The 26,129-nt window shown below is 43.5% G+C and overlaps 1 protein-coding gene across 1 annotated transcript in view; it reads left to right on the top strand.

Moving 5' to 3' along the window:
- Positions 1 to 5,137: 5,137 nt before the first annotated feature.
- The window catches only part of MSANTD1 (Myb/SANT DNA binding domain containing 1), a 44,189-nt gene continuing 23,197 nt past the window's right edge, over positions 5,138 to 26,129 (top strand). Inside the window, exons 1-2 of the mRNA XM_075092469.1 lie at positions 5,138 to 5,167; positions 14,698 to 14,790. Of these exons, the coding sequence (XP_074948570.1) occupies positions 5,152 to 5,167; positions 14,698 to 14,790 (109 nt within the window). The 5' untranslated portion in view covers positions 5,138 to 5,151. The remainder of the gene's footprint in view (positions 5,168 to 14,697; positions 14,791 to 26,129) is intronic.

Here is a 26,129-nt window from a genome sequence, read left to right as displayed (position 1 = left end):
TGCATTATTAAGGGTAATGAGCAATGCACATTCTCTAGCAGGATTAGGATGGGAGCAGGAACAGACTTGCCAAGCTAAGTTAAAATCCTATTTCTGAAAAATGAAGGAAAAAAAATTCTCTAATGAGGTTTGATAGGCAAAGTATTGATAAGTATTACCAAAAATCAGGAAAAATAAGTTACATGGCCAAGCTGTGCAAGATGGCTGATGTTCACAAATCTTCAAAGATTAACTCAGCAGCCATTAATAGGAGTGAAAAATTGAGTGAAAATGCTGGAGGGTATTTGAACTTCTTGTTAGCTCACTAGCATCTGTGATCTGTGCTGGTGGTGTTTGTACAAGCACAACCTGGGCAGATGTGAGCCCAGTCATCACTGCAAGTACTGCCCTTCTTGTAGGATCAAGCCGAGGATAAAAAGTCCCAGCGCAGGGCAGGGCGTGTTAGCTCTGTCCCAGCATTGTACTAACGCAGTTGTTTGCTGTTTTGGTGGGGTATGGGCACAGCAAACTTTCTTCTGCCCGTAATATAATGCATAGATGTTCCTGTCCATCTCCCACAGCCTGCAGGACATATGTAAAACTTCTGGAAAGGGAGTAGGCAAGCAAAGAAAATTTATGAACTAGGTCAGAGACATAAGGAAAAGCACTTTGACATGTTCACCTGTGTTTGTGCAGATAAGACGCAAAGAAGCAGAGGGGAGGAGATAAAATGCAATGAGAAGAGCCAGCAGAGAAGAGGGAATGCAGGGAGATGGAAAGCACTGTGCTGAGACACAAGTGATGACTTAGAGAATGAGATTTTACATGTATGACTAGTGCAAAGCAGCAAAAATGATTTGTGAAGCGCAGAGCAGCACTGTGTGCTCAGGGAGACCAGCACTCCTCCCACAAACAGCAGCTGGCAGGGATGCAGTGGTGAGCATGTGGGCCTACCTGATGTGAGAGAAGAAAAACTTGCAGCAAGCCAAGCCAAATGAAAATTGAATGACAACGTGACTGTAGTATGGTAAGGATAAAGTAAATGGCATACAAGGTGTTTTGGAAATCAAGCATGCTGGGCTTACAGGTCATGCAGAAAACACAGGATTACTTAATGCAGGTGAAAGTAGAAACCTACCCATATTAAACTGTGGACAAATAGTTTTAATAATACATGTCTAAACAAAACAAATCAAAATAATCAGTATAACAGGGAAAATAGCATCATGGATTCACTAGTTCCTTTAGGTTGAAAGTTCCTTTGGTCATCTCCCATGGGATGCAATAACTGTACTTGGTCACCAAAAAATAAATGCAGAGGGAAGGAAGCAGCAAAGAAAAACTGTAATAGAGCCGCTACCTTTGGAGGGCACAGAGGTGAAGGTAGCAGCAGAGAGTGGGGTTTTATGCAAGTTCTCCAGGGAACTGCAGGGCTTTCCCATCAAAAGCCGCCTTGACCCGAGGCCAAAGGCTTCAACAAAGAAGAGACTACTTCTCCTGATATTACCTTTTTTTTTCTCTTTTCTTCCCTGAAGAAAAAGAGGACGGGTGAGTGATCCAAGATTAAAGGTGCAGTGTTGCAATTTTGGGGCATTATCTCAGTTATGAGAGATCAGACTGCGAATTAGAAAAAAATCAGTAAATTCAGAGACATTACTAGAAACCCCATTATTGGAAAACCCAGAAATAATCCTTGGTAATCCCACAAATATTTGCCAAGCAAAGGAAATTCCCCAGTGCATATGAAAACTTAAGAGACAGCAGGCAGTGCTCTGAGCATGATAAAACATTAAAAACCATTACAAGATGGAGACCTGGGGTAGTATGTCCTGCAGAGCTAAAATGCTGATCCCTGGGGAGCTGTAATGCAAGCTAAGCAGCAGCTTAGTTCTGGGGGGAGAAAAAGAGGTAAAATCTGTGACAGATTGTGTCATTTTGCTGCAGCTGTGCAGTGTGGGCTGGGAGAGGAGGGCCGGCATGGAGGACTCCTTCTCAGGGGGAGCCGATGCTGCTGCAGTGGGAGGTCATCAGCCTGAAAGGAAAATTGGGTTCTTGTAGAGTTGGATGCTGTGTGCAAGCCAGTGTGAAGGTAGCAGTACTGAGAGAGACTCACAGGCAGGAGAAGGTAAATAGATTAAATTCAGGGTTAGAGTCGTACGTTTATCCCTGCAGAGGAAAGATGGGAACCACGTACATATTATAAACTGGGAAAGTTACAGTTGGAGCATGCGCTTGCTGGGATGTTCAAAAGACTATGTCACCCTACCAAATCAATGGAAGAAAAATGATTGCTGTGTTTGGAGATGTCTGAGGAGAAAGATTGCTCAGCAAGGCAGCAAAAAGTGTTCAGAGAACCCAGTTTTGCTATAGTTTCCCCAGAGGCTGAAAGACATGGGCAGAAGACTCCCTGCTCTGGGAAGCAGAGTGCTCAGAGCTGGGGGGGTATGTCCTGAGCGCTGCGGGGCAAATATCGCACTTCCGTCTGTGGTTCCCACCAGGAGAGTTTCTGATGATATGGTGGGGACTGATTTATGTTTTTTTAAAAAACAAACAAACAAACAAACAAACCCAAACCACTACCATTGGATTTTCACTATAGGCATCCCAATAGTATCATATTATGGCATAGTATAACATACTACCATTGGCTTATATATGCATATGGCTCATATATATGGCTATATATGCATTGGCATGAGCCAATGATAGTTTTAGTCCCACATCTTTGATTTATTTTTTTTTCCCCAAAAAATAAATACAGTACCGTGAGGTGTCAGCACAGCATGTTAAACGTGCTCACCATGGCGCCTCACCAAAACGCCTGCCTGGGAGATGGGAGGGACGGAGGAAGTGGAATGCTGAGCTATGCTGGGAATGGCTTGTCTAACTTAACTTGTGCCATGGCCAAATGCAGAGCTCTGCTGTCCAGCTGTGTCTACTGGGCATGAGGTATTAGTCCTGATAAAAGGGTTTGAGAAGCTGAAGAAGTGTTTGAGAAAGTACAGAAGCCAAAGGCTGAAGGTAATCTGGTGAAAGCAAAGTTTAGTGAGCATTTTCAGGTGCCTTTTGTTTCACAGAAATGGGTGACCCTTGTATTCCCTTCTAGACCTGACTGCACATGATGAGCCAATATGCAGTGGCAGGCAGAAAGGCTTGAGGGGCACTCGAGAAGGATGAACGCAGCCCCTGGCAGCACGGGTGGGTGCCTTCCAATCCTAGCTTTAAAGCTGACCGTGCCCAGGCTGATAAGGCTTCTGGTGGACAGGGTACATTTGCTCAGTTGCAGCACTGAAGGGGCAGGTGCTGCTGTGGTCCTCTGCTGTCAGTAAGGGCTCTATCACTGGTCCGAAGCAAGGTAAGCATCAATATGCTCAAGCAGAGAAAAAACATGGCCTGCCAACTGTAAGAACGGCTCAGTCCTAGTTAAACTGACCTTTTAAGTACCGGTACATACTTTTCAGCTTGGGCACTGGAACTACTGTGCAGCAGTCCTTGCAGTTATCATATTCTCCAGATGATGCTTCGTCTGATACCAGTGTCCCAGCGCCTGGAATGGATAGAGGACAGACACAAATGTGTCTGTGGCCAAATCTGAGCTCTGCCCACCTGGGCCTATGGCTGTACCTGCTTGCTGTCAGCAATACAAACCCTGGAAACACCTAGAGCCTTGCCCCGGATTGCTTCTAGCTGGGGCTGCAGCTCTGGGAAGGTTGCTTCCATGAAAGCCTGTGATAGGGGGAAATTCTATGAGAAGTACTAAGCGCTGGGAGCATGGAGGCAATAAGCCCTGAGAAGAAGAGGAAGGCAGCTGCCTTTCATCTCTGTGCTGTGCTGGCAAGATTGTGTCTAGGACCTGCACCAGCTTGAGAGTAGTTTGCTAGGACTGTCTGAGAGGTATCACTATCTATACCCTTAGTTCTCCACTAGTAAATCTTCCCTGCGGCATTGATACAAGTTACTTGCATTTAAATGTTTTCTGTTCCTTTTATTTAGCCTTGTTTCTGTTGCCAATTGGCTTATTACACTTTGCGCTGAGCACAGAGCGGCTGTGCAAGCTGCTGAGCGAGGGGACCCCCAGCTGGTGCTCCCAGCCAGCTTGGGATTCGCAGCTACCAGCCACAGGTGAGTTTAGATTTGTGAAATGGCTTTGTCAAACCCACAATCCTGTCCTGGCCACCAGTGAGTGGACTGCCATCTGCTGAGCCGAGCCATGTGGCTGGGAGGATTCTCCAGTGAGCTGCTGCGTGGTCAAGCCCAGAGCTACATCACTTTGGTGTTCGGGGAATTTTGCCTCTAGCTCCAGTCAGCATTTGAGTCCTGTTAAACCTGAATAACCACAATCCAGGGCTCTTGCTTCAAAACATCAGGTGAAAACGATGGTTCCCAAAGCTTTAGTGAAGTAAATTTGTCTCTTCAGAATATTGCTTACGAACTGGGAATCTTTTTTGCTTTAGGAAATGGATGGGTCTATGGATTATAGTTGCCAGTGTTAGCATCTACTCTTAATTCTTTGTCCTTTCAAACACTTTACACTGCAGATGCTGAAAAGCTTGTGTGAAGGGTGTATTTACACATATTCACTACCAGGACTCTTGTAGGGAAGTTCCACTATGCAGCAGTCCCAGTCCTCTTGCATGCCATCAACCAGTGACTGCTAGGTCACATCTGCATTAAAAGTCACATATGTTTAGCTAAAGTTAAACTTTGATATCTATTTAGTTACACTGGTGTAAAACTGTGGGTGCTCTTCTGTATGCTTTAATTGAAATCTGCATTGCATTGGGTTTTTCTTCTGGCAAGCTGAATCTGTTTAAGAGTATCCACATGGGTTTTCGATTGGTTTCAATAAATAGAATTAAAACCAGGTTTTGCTTAAAACGCTGCAAGTTTTAATGCAAACAGGGCCTTGGCAAAACTGAAAATCCCCTTGATTCGTTGGGAGTGTTTCTATCCCCTGTGACACATTTTTTGTGTGTTCAAATGTGCTGTGAACCAGTCTGCAGGTTCTCCAGTATCCAATCTTTTCCTGAAACAAGCAACCTACTTTGAGTTTAGCAGCCTCTTCCCTGCCCCTGACTGGCTCTTGCGCTTCCAATCAGGCAGAGAGGAAACATTTAAACACACAGCCCCTCTGCTTTGCCTCTCTGGCTCTGCTCAGAGCAGGAATCAGCCATGCAACTCAGCCCAGGTAAGGCCACACTTCACGATCCCCATTGCAGCTATGTTACGTTTAACAGATTTTCCCCTCGAAGCGCCTCGATTTATTCTTTGGCTCCTCACTGCACAAAGAGAGGGAGAGAGTAGAACCTTCCCATGCCCCGGGAAGGCAGAGGCATGGTGAGAGCAACTTGCACACAGCTGCTGCTTCGCCCTGGTACAGCTGACACCAGCAGCGTTCCCTGGCTGAGGGCTGGGATGGGAGAGGCTGGGGGGTGGGATAGGAAGGCTGTCAGGGGCTGTTGAACCACGCAGGTCCTCGTCCTGCTTCTGCACAAGACTGATGTCGATGCTTGGGGCATGCGGCAGCCCTCCAGATGACCCTTTTGTGCAACTGGACGCTGTTCTCGCCGCGCAGTGTAAATGGCAGCGTATAATGCAGTACCAGGTTTGTCACCAGTGGAAAGAAGTGTTGCAGAAAATCCAGGAGGGCATGCACCCCCTGAAAACCTCCTCTCTACCTTTTCCACATGCTGTTAAACTACTCTTATGCCTGAGTGTAATTTTCCCGCTGTTCCCTGTGCCCATGAATTACCCAACATGGCATGCTGGATCCTTAGCTGCAGGACAGTTTTTCCAGTTGTTTGTTTTGAAAGCTCTTAAGAGCAATATACTATCAGCTGAGGTTTCTAATTAACTCTGAATAGCTAGTCTGCTGCCACTCAAGTATAATTCTCATTAGCATCTCAGCTAACAAGCTTCAGTGTTTGCCCTCCTAATTAGCTTCTAGTTAGAAACCTTTCCCTATCCTAAGATGTGCTGTTGTTAATTGCAGTTCCAATTGCTTTTACGGCAAACTCCTGAGAGACTGCTAAAACTGCTGGTTTATATAGCCTGATAGAGATCAATATCTGGGATACTTACAACTGTGGGTTCTTTATTCCCCTGTAAGTGTGTGCCTAAACAGCATGCTTATGCAAAGAGGGGAGGGGGGGGGAAGAGCCGCAGCTTTTAAAAGAAATGAGGAAATATTTTGCCTTTCAGACAGGTGGTACAATCGCAAAACGAGTTTGCTTAAAGCAAAGTACAACTTTCACAGCTGATGCTGCATAAACTGCTTTCCAGGTTTTTTTCTTCTTTTTTTTTTTTTTTTATGCAGCTGTCCATACAATGGCTGATTTTCTATGCCCATGGGTTTCCAAGCATTTGGGAGTGCCCCGCAAAGTGCCCTATTGATGCCGAGTTTAAAAAGCAAGTGTATTCGTCTGTTGCCCGGACAGAGCGTGTGTCAGGTTAGCTATTCCTTCTAGGCTGTGAGCTCAGGATGGTATTTCTGTGGAATGCTCTTAGCACAGTTTAATGTATGCCTGTGAGTTGGATTAACCCCTTAGTCCCTACAGCTTGGGAGTACTTACAGCACATGTAGTATTAGTGGGCTCAAACAGCTGTGCCTGTGTAGAACAGGCTAATTGATTCAGTGGAGCAGGGTGTGTGGTGGTGCAAGTTTCCACTAGAGCAGAATGAAGCGTGCCGATGGAGAAAGGTAAGTCTTTCAAGTTTCACAAAATACCTTAAGTTGTCAAGTGCTTGTCCCACAGAAGTAAATCCGTTCTGTGCAGACTTTCAACTCACACATTTATCTCTCAAAGAGGGGAAAAAATATTGCTCAGCTTGTGAAGCTTTACTAGTGGATTTTTCACTCCAGACACACCCAGAGTCCTGTTACCACTTTCTGAACTGAAACCCACTTTTTGATGAGTGTTCTGAAATTGGTTTAACTAATCAGACCTCATGCATCCCACTGCTCTGGGTAGGATAAGAAGAGGGCAGCACTGAAACAGAATACTGAACTTTATCATAGGATGCCTGCATCCCTCTACCTTGATAACTGCTTCTTGCTTCTCTTTTTCTAAATTGAGGGGTAAGGTGTTCATGTTACCAATACAAAAGAACTTAGGAGATAAAGATGACTCTTTCTGATTTGTCTTAGGGAAACTACCATAATCCTGCAGTGTTTTATCATGCTGTGACTGAAGGCTCTGGTTTGAGAGGACCCAGGCACCTTGAGCAGAACCCACTTAAGGCAACATATAGATGTAGGAAGGTGCTCAGTCAGATCCAATTCTAGTATCAGGCTTTTAGAAAGGGAGAAAAATCTAGTAATGAATATGCTTTGGTTCATAACACACTGAAAAATGGAATTTAAATATGTCCTGCTCACACTAATAGCAATAGATGTAATTAGTCATAGATCTTTCAGATCTGATTGCTTTAAAACTATGTGTAAGCACTTAGATGGACCTGAGGTAACTGTGCAAGGTGAAAGGGTAGGAGTATGTTTACACAATGTTGCATATATGTCTGGTTTTGTTCATATAAGATTTAATCTTTTAGCCATAAACTATTCACTAGCATTTTTTAGCTGTAAAAAAAAAAATCAGAATTTAGAACACAGCCCTTGATAAGAAGCTGATTTTCTTGATTTAACTACCTATATCCAATTAATGTGTTGGAAAAAGGGAGTAATGATGGTGAGCAAATTGCAGTGTTTGAAACTATTTCTGTTACATATCAAAGAGGCATATTTAAATGAACTGTTTAACCTTTTATCTGCAAAACTGGATTCCAGGTCACAAATATGCCATTTACTGTGCTCTACCTTAGTCACAGATGGCAGCGTAAAGTGAAGCACACTCAACTGATAAAACTTCTTTAGAAGCTTTAATGTAAAACTTGAGTTTGGGTTTGGGAAAGGATTTCAAGTGAGGGGTCTGTAGTCTAAGTATTAGATACAGATTAAGGCAGGGAATTAATCAAAGGTAGCAGCAAGAAGAATTCAGAACAAAGGGTTCTGATGGTAAAATGGAGAAAGACACAAAGCACTTAAGTGAAAGTCCAGCTGTGGAGGTACTTTGCCCTCGGGGGGGGGGGGGGGAAACCTCCAACCCAAACCCCAAAATAACCCTTTCAGATCAAAATTCTGCAGATGCTACCAACATGTTAGTGTGAGCCATCAGACATGGATTTGCATGTCCTCAGTGCAAGGGAGGTGTTGATTATTTTATCCATTTGCCATAATAACATATTTCTTTCTTCTTAGAAGGTCCAATTTGTGAGAACTTCAGTGCTCTTAGTGTCTGGGGGGAAAACCTCCAAAGACCAAACTTGGGCTGTAATAATTATACTGCCCTTGCAAATTGTTGAATAGATAAACTAAGTATGGAGGGCTTCCCATGATCTCTGTTCTTTTTAACATGGCTTGCCCAAGGTATTTTTGTCATCAGACCAGTTTCTATAGAGCTGGTTTATTGCCAAATTTGTCACAAAGTATTTTTCTTGATGTGATTGTAATCGAAATTGGTGTCATGGTATTTTTGTTAAGGCAAGCAGTAAATTACATTCTGGGATAGAAAAATGGTGATAAAGTACTATCTATGCTGACAGTGTAGACAGAATAATGTTGAAATAACTCATAAACATACTGATTGAGTAGGTTCCTCTATAGATCAGGTAGAGCCTTGGCTCCATGTGGCTCAGTAAATGTTCATGAGGTTTTTCTGAATCTGAAAATGGAGAGGATCTCATAACCCTAATTCTTTCTTCTAATAAGACTATGATCTAGGCCATTTCTTACAGCAGAACAGCCTGTCTGCATATATCATTAGAGAGGGCATCCCCTTAATAATTTATACTACACATACCAGGTGTGCTGATTATGAAATTTCCCTTGAGGCTCCAGAAGGAAATGAAATCCTAATAAATGCATGAGATAGTGGAACAATGCTAGAATCTCCTGGATGGAAATCAGTCATCTGTGTCAGTGATCCTCCTTACAGCAGTTTTTAGAAAACATTACAGAAGAAAATCTTCTTAGACTTGTCAACCAAACTATGCTGGAGGTGTGAAGAAACTGCCTTTCCAGGGAACTTCTGTGCTCTTGTGGGAAACGAAGAGTAAGGCTAGGGGAGGGAATCAATTTCTTATCTCAGAGGGATGTGGAGGTGGCAGTGTTGATTGTGATCATAATTAGTATTATTGCACAGTGACGACTGAAGCATGGTCCGGAAACTGGAAAATTCCCCTTATCAAAAAGCTGGCTGAGAAAATAAGAGGACTCTGTTTTGGAAATATAGGCTCCTCTTGTCTTGGCAAATGGAGCAATTTCATTTGGAAGAGACTTGCATTCGAGATACTTGTTATCAAGAGAGTATTCAGTGAAGAACAAGGGCAGAAAGGGCCTTTCTCTGCAGAACTAAATGGAGAAATATCAATGACACTACACATAGGATCAGAAAAGAAAGAGAGAGACCTTGATTTGAGAGGCAACAGGGAAAGCAATGTATGGATGTGAAACAACCGAATGTAATAGGAAAAAGACAACACTGGTTTTTAACCCAGAGCAATGTGCAATGATCAGGACAAACTAAATTTTCTTGTCGCTGTGCAAACAAAAAAAAAAAAATATCTCTGAGAGGTGGAATACATAAATATAAGAATGATTCTTACAATCCTGTGGTTCAAAGGTACAGCTAAAAGAGTAAGATACTTGCAGAGAACATGCGGCCCATGAGAAGACATTGTACTACGAGCTCAAGGAAGTGTGTGTTCACTCTTCTATCAAGAGGCTTGAGCAGAACTCTCTGAAAAGCTGGTATTGTTCAATGGAAAAGCAGAGATGTGTTAGAAGTAAAAAGACATCTTTCAGGAAGTGGAGGTCATGTTTGAACAGAGAAAATAGAAAAGAGCGTACATTCAAGTTAAATAAGGCAAGTTAAACACGGCAGGTAAAATCAATTTTGAGGAAAAAACTTCCTAAACTCACAGAAACAATGAGAAAACCCGTTCAAACATACGAAGAGTAGGAAGCCTGTACATCAGCAGGCTTGATAGGTGATTGCAGTGTAATAAGAACACTCAAAACACATAGGGCTGTCACAAAAAGACTAAATAAATCTTTGCTTTGCTGTTCATTATAAAAGGTCTCGGGGAACCTTCTCTTCTGAAGCAGTTTGGTACCTGAAAGAGTGTGAAGAGCTGTTTTAAATTGAAGTGTCAGCAGAACAGGTTTAGAACAATGAGACAAAACGCATAATACTATTGATAAAAATAGGTGGTAGCTATGATAGCCACCCAAGAGTCCCAAATGTGGAGCTGTTGGGTTAATGGTTTTGTTTGATATGAATTAAATAATTGTTGTGGCAAGTGAAGGTGGCAAATGTAACTGATGCTTAAAGGGATCTATGTACACCGGTAAATCTAACTTTCCTTGGGCAAATTTATGGAAACTAAAATGAAGACTTGAATTCGCAGAGTAAATATGATATATTGGGTAAATGTCAGCATGGATTTTGTAGAAGGAAGCTGTCACAAATCTGTGTGCTTTGAAGCCCAGCAGCCCGTGGGTAGAGGTGATTCAGTTGATAAGGTATAACTGGGCTTCCAAGGTCCCTCACTAATGGTCATCAAACCCCCCCAAGATCTCAAGAAATAAAAGGGAGAGGAGTCCTGTAGTTTTGAACTAGTCATGGCTCTAATTAGTTAAAGGTAATAACACAGAGGATAGGAACTGAATCATCAGTTTTCCTATTGCAGGAATGTCACCAGGCTACAGGAGTCTCTGTTGATATTCTCTCCTGTTAAATTATCTACTAAAGTTTTAGGAAAAAGGAGAGATGACAAACTTTACATATAAAAAGTTTTCAAGGTAGTAAAAATTAAAACTGCCTGTGAATATTCTTCTCTGCTTTCTTACCCAGTTTAGATAACTACAAAGTAACACATAAGGGAAAAGAACCATACCTATGCATCCACAGAGATGTAACCATTCAGGAAAACTTCTTGGTAGCATTTTGAATAGTTCTTGGAAAACATCAGCTCAATCCTCAGTAGAGCTCAAGAGATAAATAGGATGTTAAAGTCTTTACAGAGAACTTAAAATTAAAAAAAAAAGAAAACCAAACATTCGTGTGTAAATCCAGAACATGCCCAAATGTTGCACAGTGTGATAACTGTCTTGAATACAGTAGAAGTGGAAATGGTACACAGAAAAGTTGTTGTAATGATAATACATACAGAATTGTTTCTGTGCTGAGAGAACTCAGACATAGGCTTGGGAAGGACCCCTGGCGTCACCATGTTCAGTCCTCTACTACTGCCTCCACCATGGCATACAGCTTTTCTGTGTATTTCTCAAATACTGCCAGAGGATTGCCTGGTCTCAGATTCAAAGGCATTAAGCTTGTTCAGCTCTGCTTACGCTGCAGTAGATAGCTGTCCTACTCTTGCTCACTCCACCTTTTTCCTCCTGTTCAGCAGTGTCATTCATGCAGAAAACTGAGCTAGATTCTAAAACTAAAGCTGGTAGGACTGCACTGTGTATTGGCATGGGATATAATTCATTTTTTTGGTATTTAATTAAAATAATGTGACAGTGCAAGCAGGATTGGCCAGCATAATTCTCCAAATGAAGAAAGCAACGTTAAACTTCGTCATGCTCCCGCACCATTGCAAATACTGAAAAAATGACCATAGCAAGTCAGCGAAGACACAGCTCTCTGGTATTCCACAGCCAACAGGTGCTTGGCTGGAAGGATATAAGCCATGTTTGTGTCTTATGCTCATACTTATAAAAACACAGGATCCGCTTTTTTTTCTTAAAACAAAAAACAACCTCTAAGAAACTTCATCTCTGTACAACTCTGTACTTTTTCTGAACACAAGCCTGCCAAACACTTTCTGATGCTCTGGGTGCAGGATATCAAATTCCACCAGCAGGTGTCTTCAGAGCTGTGGGAGTCCAGGGAGGAGGTTGTGTTCCTTGGCAGAGATTTTTAAATTATCACCTTGTTAAGGTGAGTGGGAAATTCTGTCTAAAAATCACCAGCACGGAATGATGCAGAATTTTAGCTGTAACTTTCTATTTTGTGGGAGGAGGTTAAGGGGTGCTTGCCATTCACTTTTAATGCTGTTGGATAAACTAATGAATATGTTGCTGAGTTGAGCCTGCAATCTAAATCAAGAATTTGTGTCAGACTTTATTTCTGAATGGGCCTGAAACAAATTCTGTAGCTCTTGCACACATCTACCTGCAAGATTATCTTGACAAATGTCTAAAATGGATTGCAAATATTTCCATTTACTCAGCCTCCACATCTATCCCTATTCAGAGGGATACATCCTCTAAATACCTCCTGTTTTGTCAGTGTCCCTTTTATACTGCATAGCTCTGATTTTTATTGTTAGTATATTTCAGTGAGACTAAAATGTACTTATTTTTTCAAAAGATGTATTTGCAACTTCCAAATTGTGCTACTTGTGCTTCCACTTCTTTCAAATACATATTTGAAGAATTGGAAGAAACAACAAAATCGAAGAAAATCAGGCTCACAGGGTTTAAAAACACATGTACAGACTTGTTCTTTAATTAAAAACATACTCTTTCCTAACAATTAAACATAGAGCTAGCTGTTACTTTATTGTGCACACATTGGCTAACAGGTACTTTAAAAATTCCTTTAAGAAACCCCTCTAGTTAAATTTTTGCAGGAAGGTGCAGGAAGCCAGATGAGAGATACATAGTTAGTAAAACTACAGAAACTTTCTATAGCCTATTGGACTACAGAGAATTTTATGATCTGCTCTACAGTCAAGGAGCCCAGATTATTTTTAACCTCAGCTTAAACAAACACTTAAAAATTCAAGGTAAAAGCACTTTGGTAGTGATAAAAGAGATTTGTAGTTTGACATTTTAACCCTAAAGTAATAGGTCAGGACTTCGAATGGTGGGAATTGATCTATCTCTGGGTGATTTCAAGAGAGCTTGTTTGCAGGATCTTGTTCCCTCCCCACTACATGTCCCTTGAGCTCTCTGCACTGGTATCTGCTTAGGCTCCTGGGTACCCTTTTCCCATCCCCGTGCCAGCTCTCAGGCCGCATCCTGCGAGCAGCTCCCACACCCTGCAAGCTCCAAACCTGGCCAGGGGAGTCAAACCTGCCCCTGTTGCCAAAGCCTCGGCTCACAGCCTTGTGCTTGCTGTTTAAGATACAAATGATTGGTGTGGTGGTTTTCATATAACAACTTAATGGTTATAATACTTGTCTCAGAAGTGGTCAAACTTGGGTTTGGGTCCTCCTTCTCTCAAGGGATATTCAAATCCACCTGTCCCTTCCCAGGCTGTAGGCAACCTCTCAGCCCTTCCTATTGAAGTTGTGCCATGGTGCGGAGCAGGATTCGCAGAGCTGGAGAGAAGCAAGTGGGAGCCTGACTGTGGCCTACCGGTTGGGACCTCCCCTGAAGGGAGGTGGGGAGCAGGTATCTGGCAGCATTCCCAAGGCTGCTTACTGCCTGCTTTGCATGAAAACATCACTGGATAAAAATCAAAACCAGCCCTGAAGGCAGAGTCCAAACCCAGCACCTCTCTCCACAGGGAGAGGTTGCAACCACCTTGCCCTGGCAGCGGGTGCTATTTCTGCGCCACCCCAACCACACCCTCTTCCTCCAGCTACATCTTTAAATGAAAGCCAGAGCAGCTGCTCCCTCGTACCGACGAGCAGCTACGTACAGCCAGAGCCCTGCTGAGGAGCATTAGCTCTGTTCACATCTCCCCAAACGCAAGTGGGCTTTCACGGGTGTAAGTGCTAAGAGGTTCAGCTCAGCCAAGATGGTGGATTTGCAGCATGGAGGAAGAAAAACTTGAGGTACCCAAATACCTTCTTTTGATGAAAAAAATGGGTTCCTGTTGACTGTTAGGTGCCTAATCAGTTATTTTCTTGGAGGAGCAAAGAAGTCATGGCTCATTTAGGTCTGAGTCTTAGGCTTGGAAATCGCTTCCTGTTGCGATACTCTTTAGGTACTTCCATGGTTTGAGGATCTTGCCTTAAGTGAATTGAAAGCATGTTTCATTTTGAGATGTGACTGAAGGACGTGCAAGGTTGATTTCAGCTCTGGAGCATCCAATTCTCTTTTGAAAATTACTTCAGTTTCACAGTCATTTAGAAGCTTTTGAAATTTTTTCTCTTGCTATCTCTGGCTTCTCCTTGTGTAAAATAGAGATAACAATACCTTCAGGACCCACCATATTTTAAAAAAGATTTGTGATCCTCTGAAGGACAGCACACTGTGCATTGAGCACTAACTGACTAATGGAAGGGTTTGGCAGATGAGAGAAAAGTAGGGGAAAAACTGCATCTGCTGGTGGCCTGGGTGAGGCTGGGATGTTTCTTTAAAGAGACACCTTTTGCTGGCAGTGGTTAAGATGTGAGGATGAGGATGTTTGTCATGTTCTTTTGGCTTAAAGTGAGTAGCTTTGAGCATGCAGGAATGAGGCTGTTGAAGGTTTATGGGCCAATTCAAGTAATTTATGATGGAACTACATAGCATGGGGAATATATTTGTCCACAGTATTTGAAAAGCTAGAGTTCACAAACTAAACTAAACCCACCTCATCTAGACCTTTACAAGACAACCTTAGCTAAGCACAGCTGACCTTCCTCCTCAATTGCTCTGAAATGTTTCCTTGCTCCCCTTCTCACACAGTTTCTGCCAAACCCTTTCTCCCCCAGACACAAAGTTCTGCTCCGGGTCGGTGATCTGCTGCGAGGACTCCTGTGTTGACTTCAAGGCTCATGGAGGATCTTCTGTTCCTAGGACAGCAGGTACCGAAAGTTTTCTTCCACACCATAAAACCTCCAAAGCTGTAAAAATGCAGGTTTGTGCATTAAGCCTGTGCCTCCCTTCTGCTCCTCTTCTGAAAAGCAGGGCAAGGGAACGGGGCTGAGGGTTTCAGGGCCGCAGTTTCTGAGTGTGGAGAAGTTGCTGTGTCGTCTTCTCTTCAGCCAGAGGTTGTCAAGTTGGTCACTGTTTCAGTCCCCTGTAAGGAGCTGTTTCACAGGTTTATACCTTGTGGATAGAGGAGTCCACATTATAACAGCTGCTTGGTGTGGTGATTGCTCATTTGGGTTTTTATAGGGTGTAACTGATCAGTACTTTGTCCTTGAACCCATTTGCTTTTTCCTGATACTGTGTGACTGGACCATTTCAGAGATGTTTGCTAGTAGACTGGGAGGGGTGTATTTTAAAATTTGTTGGCTTTTAACATTTCCTCATGATTTTGAGTCTAACAACTTTTTGTGTCTCATGGTGGACATGCTTTCTTACAACCCTGTATTAGACTGGCAGTCAGCCTCATTGTCTCCCCAAGCTTTTACATGCGGAATTTTTGGATGAGACTATTGCTTAAAGAAAGACAAAATAATTTCTCTTTTTGGTAATCTTTGTATAAAACGACAGCACACAGAAAAACAGCTTGTGGCATCCAAGCGTGTTTTTGATTTTTAGCAGTCTCAGATTTGTCCTGAGACCGTGCAGGGTCTGTAGGGACATACAATGCATTTTCAAATTTTTGGAGGGAACATACAATGCTTTTTCGCTTCCTGAGGATTATTCTGCACGTAAGTGAGATTTCCCTGGGCTCTCCTGTGAGGTGATAGTCTGGTCTTCCTTCAGCTGCCCCTTCCTCTCCTCTTCCAAGACTTATGATGGAATAATTGCTATTAGAAATCAGCTAGATAAAATAATGCGTGCGTGTGTATATGTGCAAATATATTTATGTACACACACATATATAAAAAGATATAAAATCATGTGCGTACATATATATATGTGTGTGTATAAATAAAATAGGCAGCAACACCAGTGTTGGCTCTCTGACAATAAATAACACAGTCATATGAAAACAAAAACCTTATTCACAGTATTTACTTACTGTTTTACTGTGGTTTCACACAGAATTGAGCATCTGGGAATGAGAGTGAGTTAATTTTTGACAATTTCTGAGTGCACTGCAATCATATAATGTTAATAATTTTAAACAAAGCTGATCTTACTTACAATTTCCCATACTGTAGCATGTCAAAAGTAGTGGGAAGCATCTAAATTATCTTAAAAGTGAGAGTCATTCCAGAAAGTTTGACTGATAACTCACACCACCTGTAATAATTTAAATGCTTAGACAGGAACTTGCATGTGATGCCTGCCTGAAGGAGTTCTCGTTTGTAAGATGAAAACAACATAGGGAGGCAGAGTAGAATAGAGCACAATAATGTTTCTAAAACATTTACAATAATGAGTCGTATAAAATACTCCCAAAATATTCCCAATAGTTATGGCGACCAGTGTTCAGGATTCCCTTTCACCTTTACAGCAGGAGAACCTGATAATATGTATTTCTGTCTAAGTAAACACTAGTAAAGATATATCTGATCCTGCTTTTGGGACCATGAATTTTATTACTGAGTGAAGTGTCTGGTTCTGACATTCCCGGGGATATTTTCTGTTGCTTCAAAAACTTTTTAGACCTTTCTTTCAACTTTCATCTCTGGTTAAATGACTCCTTAACCCTGCAAGGCACTGCAGAAAAAGCATGTTAATTTTTTTTTGTCTGGGGGTCTGCCATGACCCAGCATCACAGTTTTTACCCAGCGGCTGGTGGAAGTCTGGACGTCAGTTGTCGTTATCTGATAGCCACGTACAATACCCAGAGAGGCACTGTGTGGATCAGAGGTCAGGAATGGAGCTGCAGATTGGTTGATGAAAGGATTTGGTTATTGTGGAAACAGGTTAAAGTAGGGATCAACAAGAGTTACGGTAGCTGAGTTTTCACTGGGTGTTGTGGTATTCGGCAGATTTCAGGAGGCTGAGAAGATCAGAGAGTTTGTCAGGAATATTTCATGTAACGTCCATCAGCTCTTGTCAGACTTGCCCCTTTTTTTCAGAAAGGCGGGATGATATTTTGGAAAAATGTTTACTATCGTGATTTTGCTAGACTGGTTTTCACAGCCCAGAGAAATGGATGAGGGTCTGTCTTATCCCATTTATTAGGGATATCCCAAGTCATCACTTCCCAGATGTGTTTTGAGTTGTCCAGCCACTCCAGTTCGTGTGTTCAGTGGTCCTACCAGATCAGCACTTCACTGAAGTTCTCCATAATGTATTCACAAAAAGTGATAAAACACCCCATAAGAGGCCTCAAGGAATTATTAAGTTTAATCTTCAATTAGTTCCCGCTGAGGCTTGATGAGAAATAATTTGAAAAGGTATGCATGAGCTTTAATATAATCTGCCTGTCCAGTTGTCATGAAGCATAGCGTGCAGAGAGGAAAGATGTTGCAAATGAAGAAAATCACAGCATTAGGAATGACTATTTTAGACTGCTGCCCGTGATGCATTTTTGGTCTGCTTGAGTGGCTTCAGCCACCGGGATATTGCTACGGGGCATTAAAGACAGTATGGGGGAAGAGTCAGTGCAAACAGTATGTTCAAGCATGCAAGCCATCACTGTTAGGCTAAAGTTGCAGTATATTAGCAGAGAAGAATATTTTCATTTATATGGCTAGTGAGATGCTGACAAGAAGCAGTCATACTTGTTCTGCCCTTGGCAGGGAAGGTTTGTGGATCAGGCTGTTGAGCTCTTTTTAAATCTACGGTTAAATAGGAGCTAAAGCCAGTCCAGGTAGTTTTTACAAGACCCTTTTACAGTAAGGTAAGTGAGGTGGGGGAGAAGAGAACTGACTTCCCACATCCTTTGGAGTTGGCCGATTGCCTCTAGGAAATGGTTGCACAAGAGTGCCCACCTTGGGAAATGCACCATTGCTTTCTGTTTGCATAGCAAATGAAAAACACTGGCCACTTTTATTAAAGAGAACGAGATACTGTGTTGTGAACTGGCTTGGTTTTTTGTAAATTGTTTAGTCTTGTTTCTCTGCAATCAGATGGTTGTTCCTTGTTGCTTTGTTTAGAAAGTCTCTGGTCCTACGTTCATTAAAGCTGTTTTATATAACCAAAAAATTCCAACCTTCTAAGCAATTGAAGATTTGCTTAGAACACGGGGACCCAAAAGTGCTCTTTCTGGCTATGCAGAAATCTGTCAATTAAATGTTTAGGGATGAAACAAAGTAAGTATTCCCTAGTGCCATTCACATCTGCCACGGACTCCCTTGAGACAGCTTGTCTGCAACTTGAATCTTCACGCTGGATGTCTCCTGCATCTGTTTGGTTTTAGGTTCCATACATTTTAGGTCTGCACTCCCCCTCTCAAACATCTGGGTTAAGTTTTTTATTTATGCTGGGTATGCCCAGACCCCTGTGGAGTTTGGTGGGAAATAGGTAGGATCTGCACTACTGAAAATCTGGTCTGTAGCTCTTCAGTTTTGTTACTATTCAGAATAATCTTTGCTCACCTACTGGAGGCAGCTTTGCTTCCAAAGAAAGAGTCACTTGAGTGCTTGCTAATCTTCTACAGGTGAACTGAGTCCAGTTAACCCATAATTTAAATGAATCCTGTTGACGGTATGCGCATGATCTACTCAGCAGAGAAATGGGTGGTGGCACTCCTTTTATTAGTATTAGTATTAGCTTTGCTTGCCTCCAAGTCTGCGTCAGGGGAAGTTTGGATGGGACATCTCATTCACTGAGAGGGTGGTTGATCACTGGAACAGGGTCCCTGGGGAAGTGGTAACGGCAGCAAGCCTATCCGAGCTCAAGGAGCATCTGGGCAACACTCTTAGTCATATAGCTTAGTTTTAGTTAGTCCTGCAAGGAGCAGGGAGCTGGACCTGATGATCTTTATGGGTCCCTTCCAACTTGACACATTCTATGATCCTACGAGTACCCACATTACAGTGGGTATTCACAGGCAAGAAAATCATGCTGCTTTTTCCTGCAGAGACCTACGCTTTTTCAGGGTGCGTCCTCTGTTTTATAACACTGAATGCCATGTTGAATGAAGAGCACTGGGGAGGATTTTAAAAACACTTGTGGTATTGGCCAGCTGGTGTAGGACATGGAAAAGTTTGCATCCAGGAGTTGTCTCTGGGTGTGCATTAGTTCAGAACAACTTATGAAAAGGGGGAAGATGGACTTCCTCAGGCTGGCCAGAACATTCCTGTATGTGATGGCTAGATGTTGTTTTGATCTGTAGGCTGATGGGTTTGCTGGCAGCATTTCGCTGAGGTCAGGAGAGGAAGCAAATACACACCCTTTGGTTTAGTGATAGCTGAAACAATAGAAGCTATAGCCCAGATTGGAGGAGCACGCTCAGACTGGAATATAAACTGAACTCTGGTGGCTGGAGAGTGATTGGACCAGAGCTGTGTCTGATAAACAGCAGAGAGTCACAGTGAGGAGAAAAAACAGCTGGAAAAAGCCAGGAGTCAATGAGGAACATAGAAGCGATTGCAGTACAGGTTTACAGTGTAGGCACCCAGAGGAGACGTGACTTCCCTGGGCAGGAGGCCAGGTGGAGGGGGATGCTTGGATGGGGGAGGGGAAGATGTCCCCTCCTGGCTGTCCCTGGGATGTCCAGGGAATAAGACTGTGCCCAAATACTGGCAAGTCACTTTGTCTTAAAAGGGGCAATGTTATATGCATATCACAATGAAGCTTCCTACGCTGAGATGGGTTATCCTCCTGCCTGTCGCAAGATGTGAGAACTAACATTTAAGTTCCTAATACTGTGTCTTGGAGCTGCAACTCAGTATCCTGGTGGCTTGCTACTTGCATAGATCATCTGTGCAAAGGCAAAAGTCATCCTTTCACAGAATCACAGACTGGGTTGGAAGGGGCCTCTGGAGATCATCTTGTCCAACCCCCCTGCTTGAGCAGGCACACCCAGAGCAGGGGCACAGGAATACGTCCAGGAAGGGTTTGAATGTCTCCAGGGAAGGGACTCCACAGCCTCCCTGGGCAGCCTGTGCCACTGCTCTGGCACCCGCACAGGGAAGAAGTTTTTTCTCATATTTAAGTGGAACTTGCTGTGTTCCAACTTGTGCCCATTGCCCCTTGGCCTGTCATTTGGCACTATTGAAAAGAGTCCAGTCCCATCCTTTGACACCCACCCTTTAGATATTTATAAGCATTTGGGGTCCAAAACTGGACACAGTACTCCAGATGTGGCCTCACTAGGGCAGAGTAGAGGGGGAGGATAACCTCCCTCGATCTGCTGGCCACACTCCTTTCAGGGGAAGCATTTGGAAACACAGACCGTGTAGGACTTCACAGGCCATATGGCTACACAATCTCTGTGGGACGACATGGAAACATGTGCTTCTACTGGAAACCCCATATGTTTTCAGTGGGGATAGCAGTTTTTTCATGTAGCTTTCTGATGGGGTACTAAATGCCCTTGAAACACTTTGAGCACAGCATTGGGAATAAAGTCAGAACCAACCGCAACCTGATGCGTGATGCTTCCAGTTCAGTCCCTTGAAAGCCGTGTGCATTTCCCATGCAAGGACGGGGAGATGCTGTGGGATGGCTGGCACTGCTGGCAGCCTGTCCCAGAAGTGGCAGCTACCACTTGTATGGTCTCAGCTTCTGCTAGCCACCACTTAAGCAGATAAGTTTTTTGGTTATTGCAGCAGTGCTACTGAATTTGGTTTCACTTATCTTTTTGGCAGCTCTCAGATCAGACAGTCTTTTATGAGTATCATCTGAACTTAATAGGTTGAAACGCTTTTCTTGAATTTTCATTCCTGAGGCTGCCTTGCAATAATACCCAAAACACCATTTACATTTTAGTATTCAAATCTTTTATGAACTGATATGAAAATCTCCTGTGCCCTAAATATTTTATCTGAAATATGTATTTTTTTAAATCTTGTAAATTTTACTCTGTGGGGCTGGAGACCTGAGCCAACCCTTGTGAGGGGAAAGGCCTGCAGTTGGGGGTAGTCTGGGGTCTCCAAGCAGAAGCATAGAAGAAGAGTCAGAGAAGCTCCTACCTTTTTCGACTTGGCAGACATCTTTGATCTTTAATGCTTTTTATTTTCAAAACCTGTGTCTGATTAAACTGTAGAACAGCAGGACCTAATCCCACAGCTGTCCCCCACTGAGATGAGCAGGTGGGAGGCATTCCTCCAGCCACCTTTGGGTAATTGCTGGGCTCACCTGAAGCGCGGCTGCAGGAGGAGGAGGGCACGGTACGGCAAGGGACCGGAGCCTCCCCACGTCCATCGCAGGCCTTGGCAGTGAGTCAGGGAGAGGCAGTGTGGGGGTGCGAACAGATGCTAGGTGGATGCAGCAGGCTGCCAAGCTAGTAGCAAGCTCTGAGCGGCGAGGCTGGGCTTCTGGCAGGGAATTGCTGGAGACTTGCACTGCAGTTTCTATGAGGTTGCTGGAAAAGGGCCCAAACCGCTCTCCCTTCTGGAAGAAGAGCAAGCTAGAACCCATTTATTCAACACAGCTCTAATGCTTGCTACCACAATGGTGCATAAACTTGCTTAGCTGGAGTCCTGCACCAGTGCCAAGCTCCATGTGCTTGGCTCGCTCTCGTCTGTTTGAAGCCGGGGGATGGCTTCTCACTAATGGATCAATGAATCGATAACATCCTTCAAGCATTTATTTAAATATCACTACCTTTTACGCTGCTGTTAGCAAAGGCTGACACCAGCAGCATTAATTCCCAGCAGCATTAATTCTTGCTGGGGCAGAAACGATGCTGCATGCAGCTGCAGCACCACCATGGTCAAACCAGCTGCCGTCATCTGGTTTTTCGTGACATGGCATCTTTCTCCTGCCCTGCTGAGTCATGGGAATGTTGCTCAGGCACAGGGCAGACTTCTGTGCAACAGGGATTATTTTTCTTCTTTTGTGATACATCTGAAATCCAAACTGGATTAAATCATGGTCTACGTATAAAGTGAACTGTTTAGAACAGGTTCTTAGAGGAATTTATTTCTGAAAGAAAAATATTTGCATAATATTTTAGGAGCAGTTTTTAATGAACTAGATACTTTCCAGCATGTAGATTGCTAAAATGCACTAAAACCCAAATATGGGCAGGACTAACCCCTGTTAGTCCAGAAAAGGACTGATACTACATACTGCAGGATTGTTCTATATGCTAAGGACCTGCAAATGATTTCTTAAGAGTAAGCAAATCTCAGAAATGCTCTGTTTGCTATAAATTGAACAGGGAATATGACACATGTAGAGCTGATGCCTTTGCTCTCTATACTATATAACTAAATTTTTAAGAATATTGCCTCTCTCCCCCTGTATGCCTGAAAATATAGGAACATTGTGTGGCTGAAAGTCCATCTAGTCTGACATCCTGCCTCCATATACTGTAAGTGCCAGATGTTTTGGGAGTGGTTATTTGTAACTTCTGGACATAAGGGATTCCCCCTCCCCAATAAACTAGGGTCTGTAGCATGAGTGTTTGTGTTTCTGCTAAACTTAAAAAAACCACAAAGTTATTACAAAAAATTCTTAGTACTGTCATTTTTAATCCAGTTAACTACCGGCATACCAGTCTATACCTGGTTTCTCCAAGCAGTGAATTCCTTGGGTTCCCTGCAGTCCATGAGCTCCTTCTTCTAAAGTCCCACATAATTCCAGGTCTCCTCCTTGTCTGCGCTAATGCTTCCTGGTCTGACCATGAAGACTGCTGAAGCCCCACTTCCCATCTTGTCTGCGTTCACCTCGCTGTCTCTCGCCATTCTCTCCAATTGAATGTCTGTGCAAAGCTAGCTTCCATGGTTACTACTAAAATAGGCAAAGGAGATATTTTTGGTCAGAATATGCCAGTTCAGCAAGATCAAAATGCTTTTGGGAAATGTTCTGATTACAGTGAAATTCAAGCAGGATGTGGTCTAGCGAAATGAAATAAAAAACCTCTCCAGCTTCTTCCAGCTCATCTGCATCTTCTGAGGCCACCGTCCTCCCGGGCTGCCCACTGCCCTGCTGTGCCATCAGGGAAACCTGCCACACAGATAGCCCTGCAGCAGGGCACTGGTGTGGAAAAATTAGTTTTTCTTGTTCTTTTTGTTGCAAGTGTTGACATATAAAAATCTTCTCTACCCCCTGTCAGCCAGGATGTCTTCCCCTCAGCCAGCTTCCTCCAGAGCACCCACTTCTGTTGTCAGACTTCTTTGCAGGTATTATTTATTTTAGATGTACATAAAAGCTATTCAACCATGCGATGGCCTTTGCTCAGTAATGTATTATTGTCACTTTTCCCTCCTGGTCTATCCTGTTTGTTTCCCTTGTGGCATGTCCCAGTTAGGTTGTAGATCTTGTGATGAAAGGGACTGTTTTATGTACTGTGAGACACCTGCTATACTTCCTCAGCCTGAATAACTTTTTCTTTTTGTCTTCTAATAGGACTTCCTGCAATTAGATAGCTTTTTGCTTCCCTTACAAATGGTGTTCTACTCTTTCTCATTAAACCTCCCTCACAGGTATTAGGACAGCATGAGCTGTGGTTCGTGTGCAGTTTTACAGCACTGATCTGATGGCTCTGTGTTGACAACCTTATGGTTTTCTAAAGCTACTGAGCCTTTACAGACACACAAGACTCCATCACCCAAGGAGACCTTATCAGAATTCCCAAGTCCAGCTCTGCTGTCTGCAAGGGCCTTCCCTACATTAGGGTGAACTCCTGGTTTCCAGCACTCTCCTGAGCACAAGCTGCTCATGGACCTGTTGGATCAACGGAGGTGAAAAGAAGGCAGCTTCTCCTCCGTGATCACCCGTCCCTGCCTGTGTCCTCTGACCAAGCTTTTCAGAAGCAGTGGAAGAGCATTTCTTCTCTCATTATATTTATCCGTCTTTGTAAATTGCAGTGTGCAGCAATCAGAGACATTAAAACATTATTTTTAATAAGACTTTAGAAAGTGGGCATTTTAGCCCAGTGGATGGCAAGATGTGGGGCAGGAAACAGCCTCCCAATATGTGCAGACAGCTTTTTTTGAACTTCAGATATAGTATCCCACTGCAATGCAAAGCCCAAACGCTTTGTCATTAAACACACACGTACGTACTTTTGCATCCTTCTAAACAGAGTTATCAAGGTGTGCCTGCACTGAAATAACCAGAGGATGAACACATGCTCTGCAGCCACTATCCAATTTCAAGATTTGTTATTGCCCACATATGTCACGCCCCTGATGGGCCAGAGTGGAGGGCTGCAAGGAGCAGTGACAAGCCTGTGCTTTGGACAACCTTGCTTTCAACAGCTTGCCCTAAACACAAAAGGGTGCAAGCAGCTTTGTTTTTTGAGCTCTATGTAATCAAGACATTACAGGATGCTCTACTGAAATATCCCTGTGTTTTAGAGCATTGGACCTGTTTCTTTGAGGGGTGATGCATGCTTCTGATGGCCCTCCAATGGGGACCTCCTCCTCCTAGTGTCACTGCTCAGAGTCGCTGCCTGAAGTGGTGTTTGTTGGCAGTGGTGCTAAAACTGGGACCAGACCAATTGGTCTGAAGACTTACGAACCAAAACTAATGTACTTCCATTTCTGAAATCCAAATGGGCAGCAACCTGTGTGTCAGCACCTCTCTATAGGCAGCTGCTCATTTGGGTTTTCTGAAACAGATATACATTCAGGAGAAGTTGCAGAAATTTCTTGTGTCCTGGTGGAATAAATTCTGATTTGCTAAGGAGGTGCTGCCTGACTTCTACCACAATCCCCATCAGCAGGATCAGGCATGCCCTTCTGTAATCAGAGTTTAATGGCTTACAGTTTGTGAGTTGAGCTCTGGTGATTGACTGACTAGAGCCGTTATCTCCTTGCAAATGCAAGGGAAAACCCCTTTCCCTAAAACTTGGTTAAAGGAAGTTTTATTTGGCATGTGTTAGCCCACACTTGCAAAGCTGAAGGCTGTATACGCAGTCAGTTAGCACAGGTCATTTGAAGTATAGTCAACAACTATGTTAGGATTAATGGAATTGACTGAATTCAGTGATAGAAACACCTATAGGTGAACTTCATTAGATCCACACCTGCAAATTAGAAACCCTTCTACCCCGGTTGGGGTTTGTTATCTTTAGTGCTCACCATGAAAGGTGGAACAGCTGTAAGAGCTATTATTCAAGCTGATGTATAATCATTGCAAAAAAACCAGGTAGGGTACTTAGATGATATAAAGAACAGATTTGTGAGAGGATCATTAAATTCATGTTCCTCTGAGCTCTAGGAGCAGGCATGCATTGAAAGGAAGGGTGTGAGTGAGATCCTCAAGCCCACTGATGTTGATGTTCATAGGAATATCTTGTAGGTTGTCATTGCAGTGCCCGTCAGAGGAGGGACTGGGGTGAGCAGGAGAGTGGAGAACAGCTTTCCCCTACAAAGGGAAGTAATCTACAAAGGTGTCCTCAGAAGCGCCATTATGTATTTCAGTGGTTTCCAAGAGAAGTAACATCCTTACTGAGGAGAACAGTAACGGCTTCAGTTGTTTGGGAGGCACTTGGTGCCAGGTTGGTCCTCAGTCTGGAGGAGGCTGATGCTGGGGGACTCTGCTGTCAGCAGAGACGTCAGAGCACAGCGTGAGGGATGTCAGTGCCAGGTGCATCAGTGCCTTGGGTCTGGCAGAGGCGCAGCTCATCATGCCAGCAGTTATTCTGGGTTTGGTGACCAGCCAGTCTTGAGATAAATGACAATTTTTGCCTGGCCTCTAGCTTGAGAGGGGCAAGAAGCAGCCGAGTGCTAATGGAGCATCTCTTCTGAAAGCCCCAGTCCTGGGGAGGGACAGCTGTCCTGCCATCACAGGGCTGCTCTTCACCCAAAGGTTTGCTGGTCCTGTCTTAGCTGAGCTGTTCCTCCTGACTCAGGGGCCAGGACAAGGGGTTGGTGACTCCCAGGGACTGCGCAGCTCTGCAGAACATCAGCAGAGAGAGGCACAGCACAGAGAGGTGATTTTTTCCTCCCCTAGCTCTGGTGAGGACTGTAGGGATTGTTTGGGGGTAAAAAAGTTTTCCTTGCTTTCAGCTCCATGTAGGAAAACAGTCACTTTATCAACCATTTGGCACATGTGCTTCAGCGAGGCAGAGGAGGCATGCGGAGCCTCTGTAATTAACACCAACGACTTTCTCAGAGGAGGGGATAAAACCTGAGCCCTGGAAACTTAGATTCCCTTCTGGTGCGGAGGGGAGGGAAATAAGGGAGGTATTATTAGAAAGCATTTCTTTTATTTAACAGATGTTAAATAGCAC

This window comes from Phalacrocorax aristotelis, chromosome 4 (assembly GCF_949628215.1).
Source record: "Phalacrocorax aristotelis chromosome 4, bGulAri2.1, whole genome shotgun sequence".
Classification (NCBI taxonomy): domain Eukaryota; kingdom Metazoa; phylum Chordata; class Aves; order Suliformes; family Phalacrocoracidae; genus Phalacrocorax; species Phalacrocorax aristotelis.
Note: the sequence above shows the minus strand (reverse complement) of the source record. Positions and strands in the feature narration are given on the sequence as shown.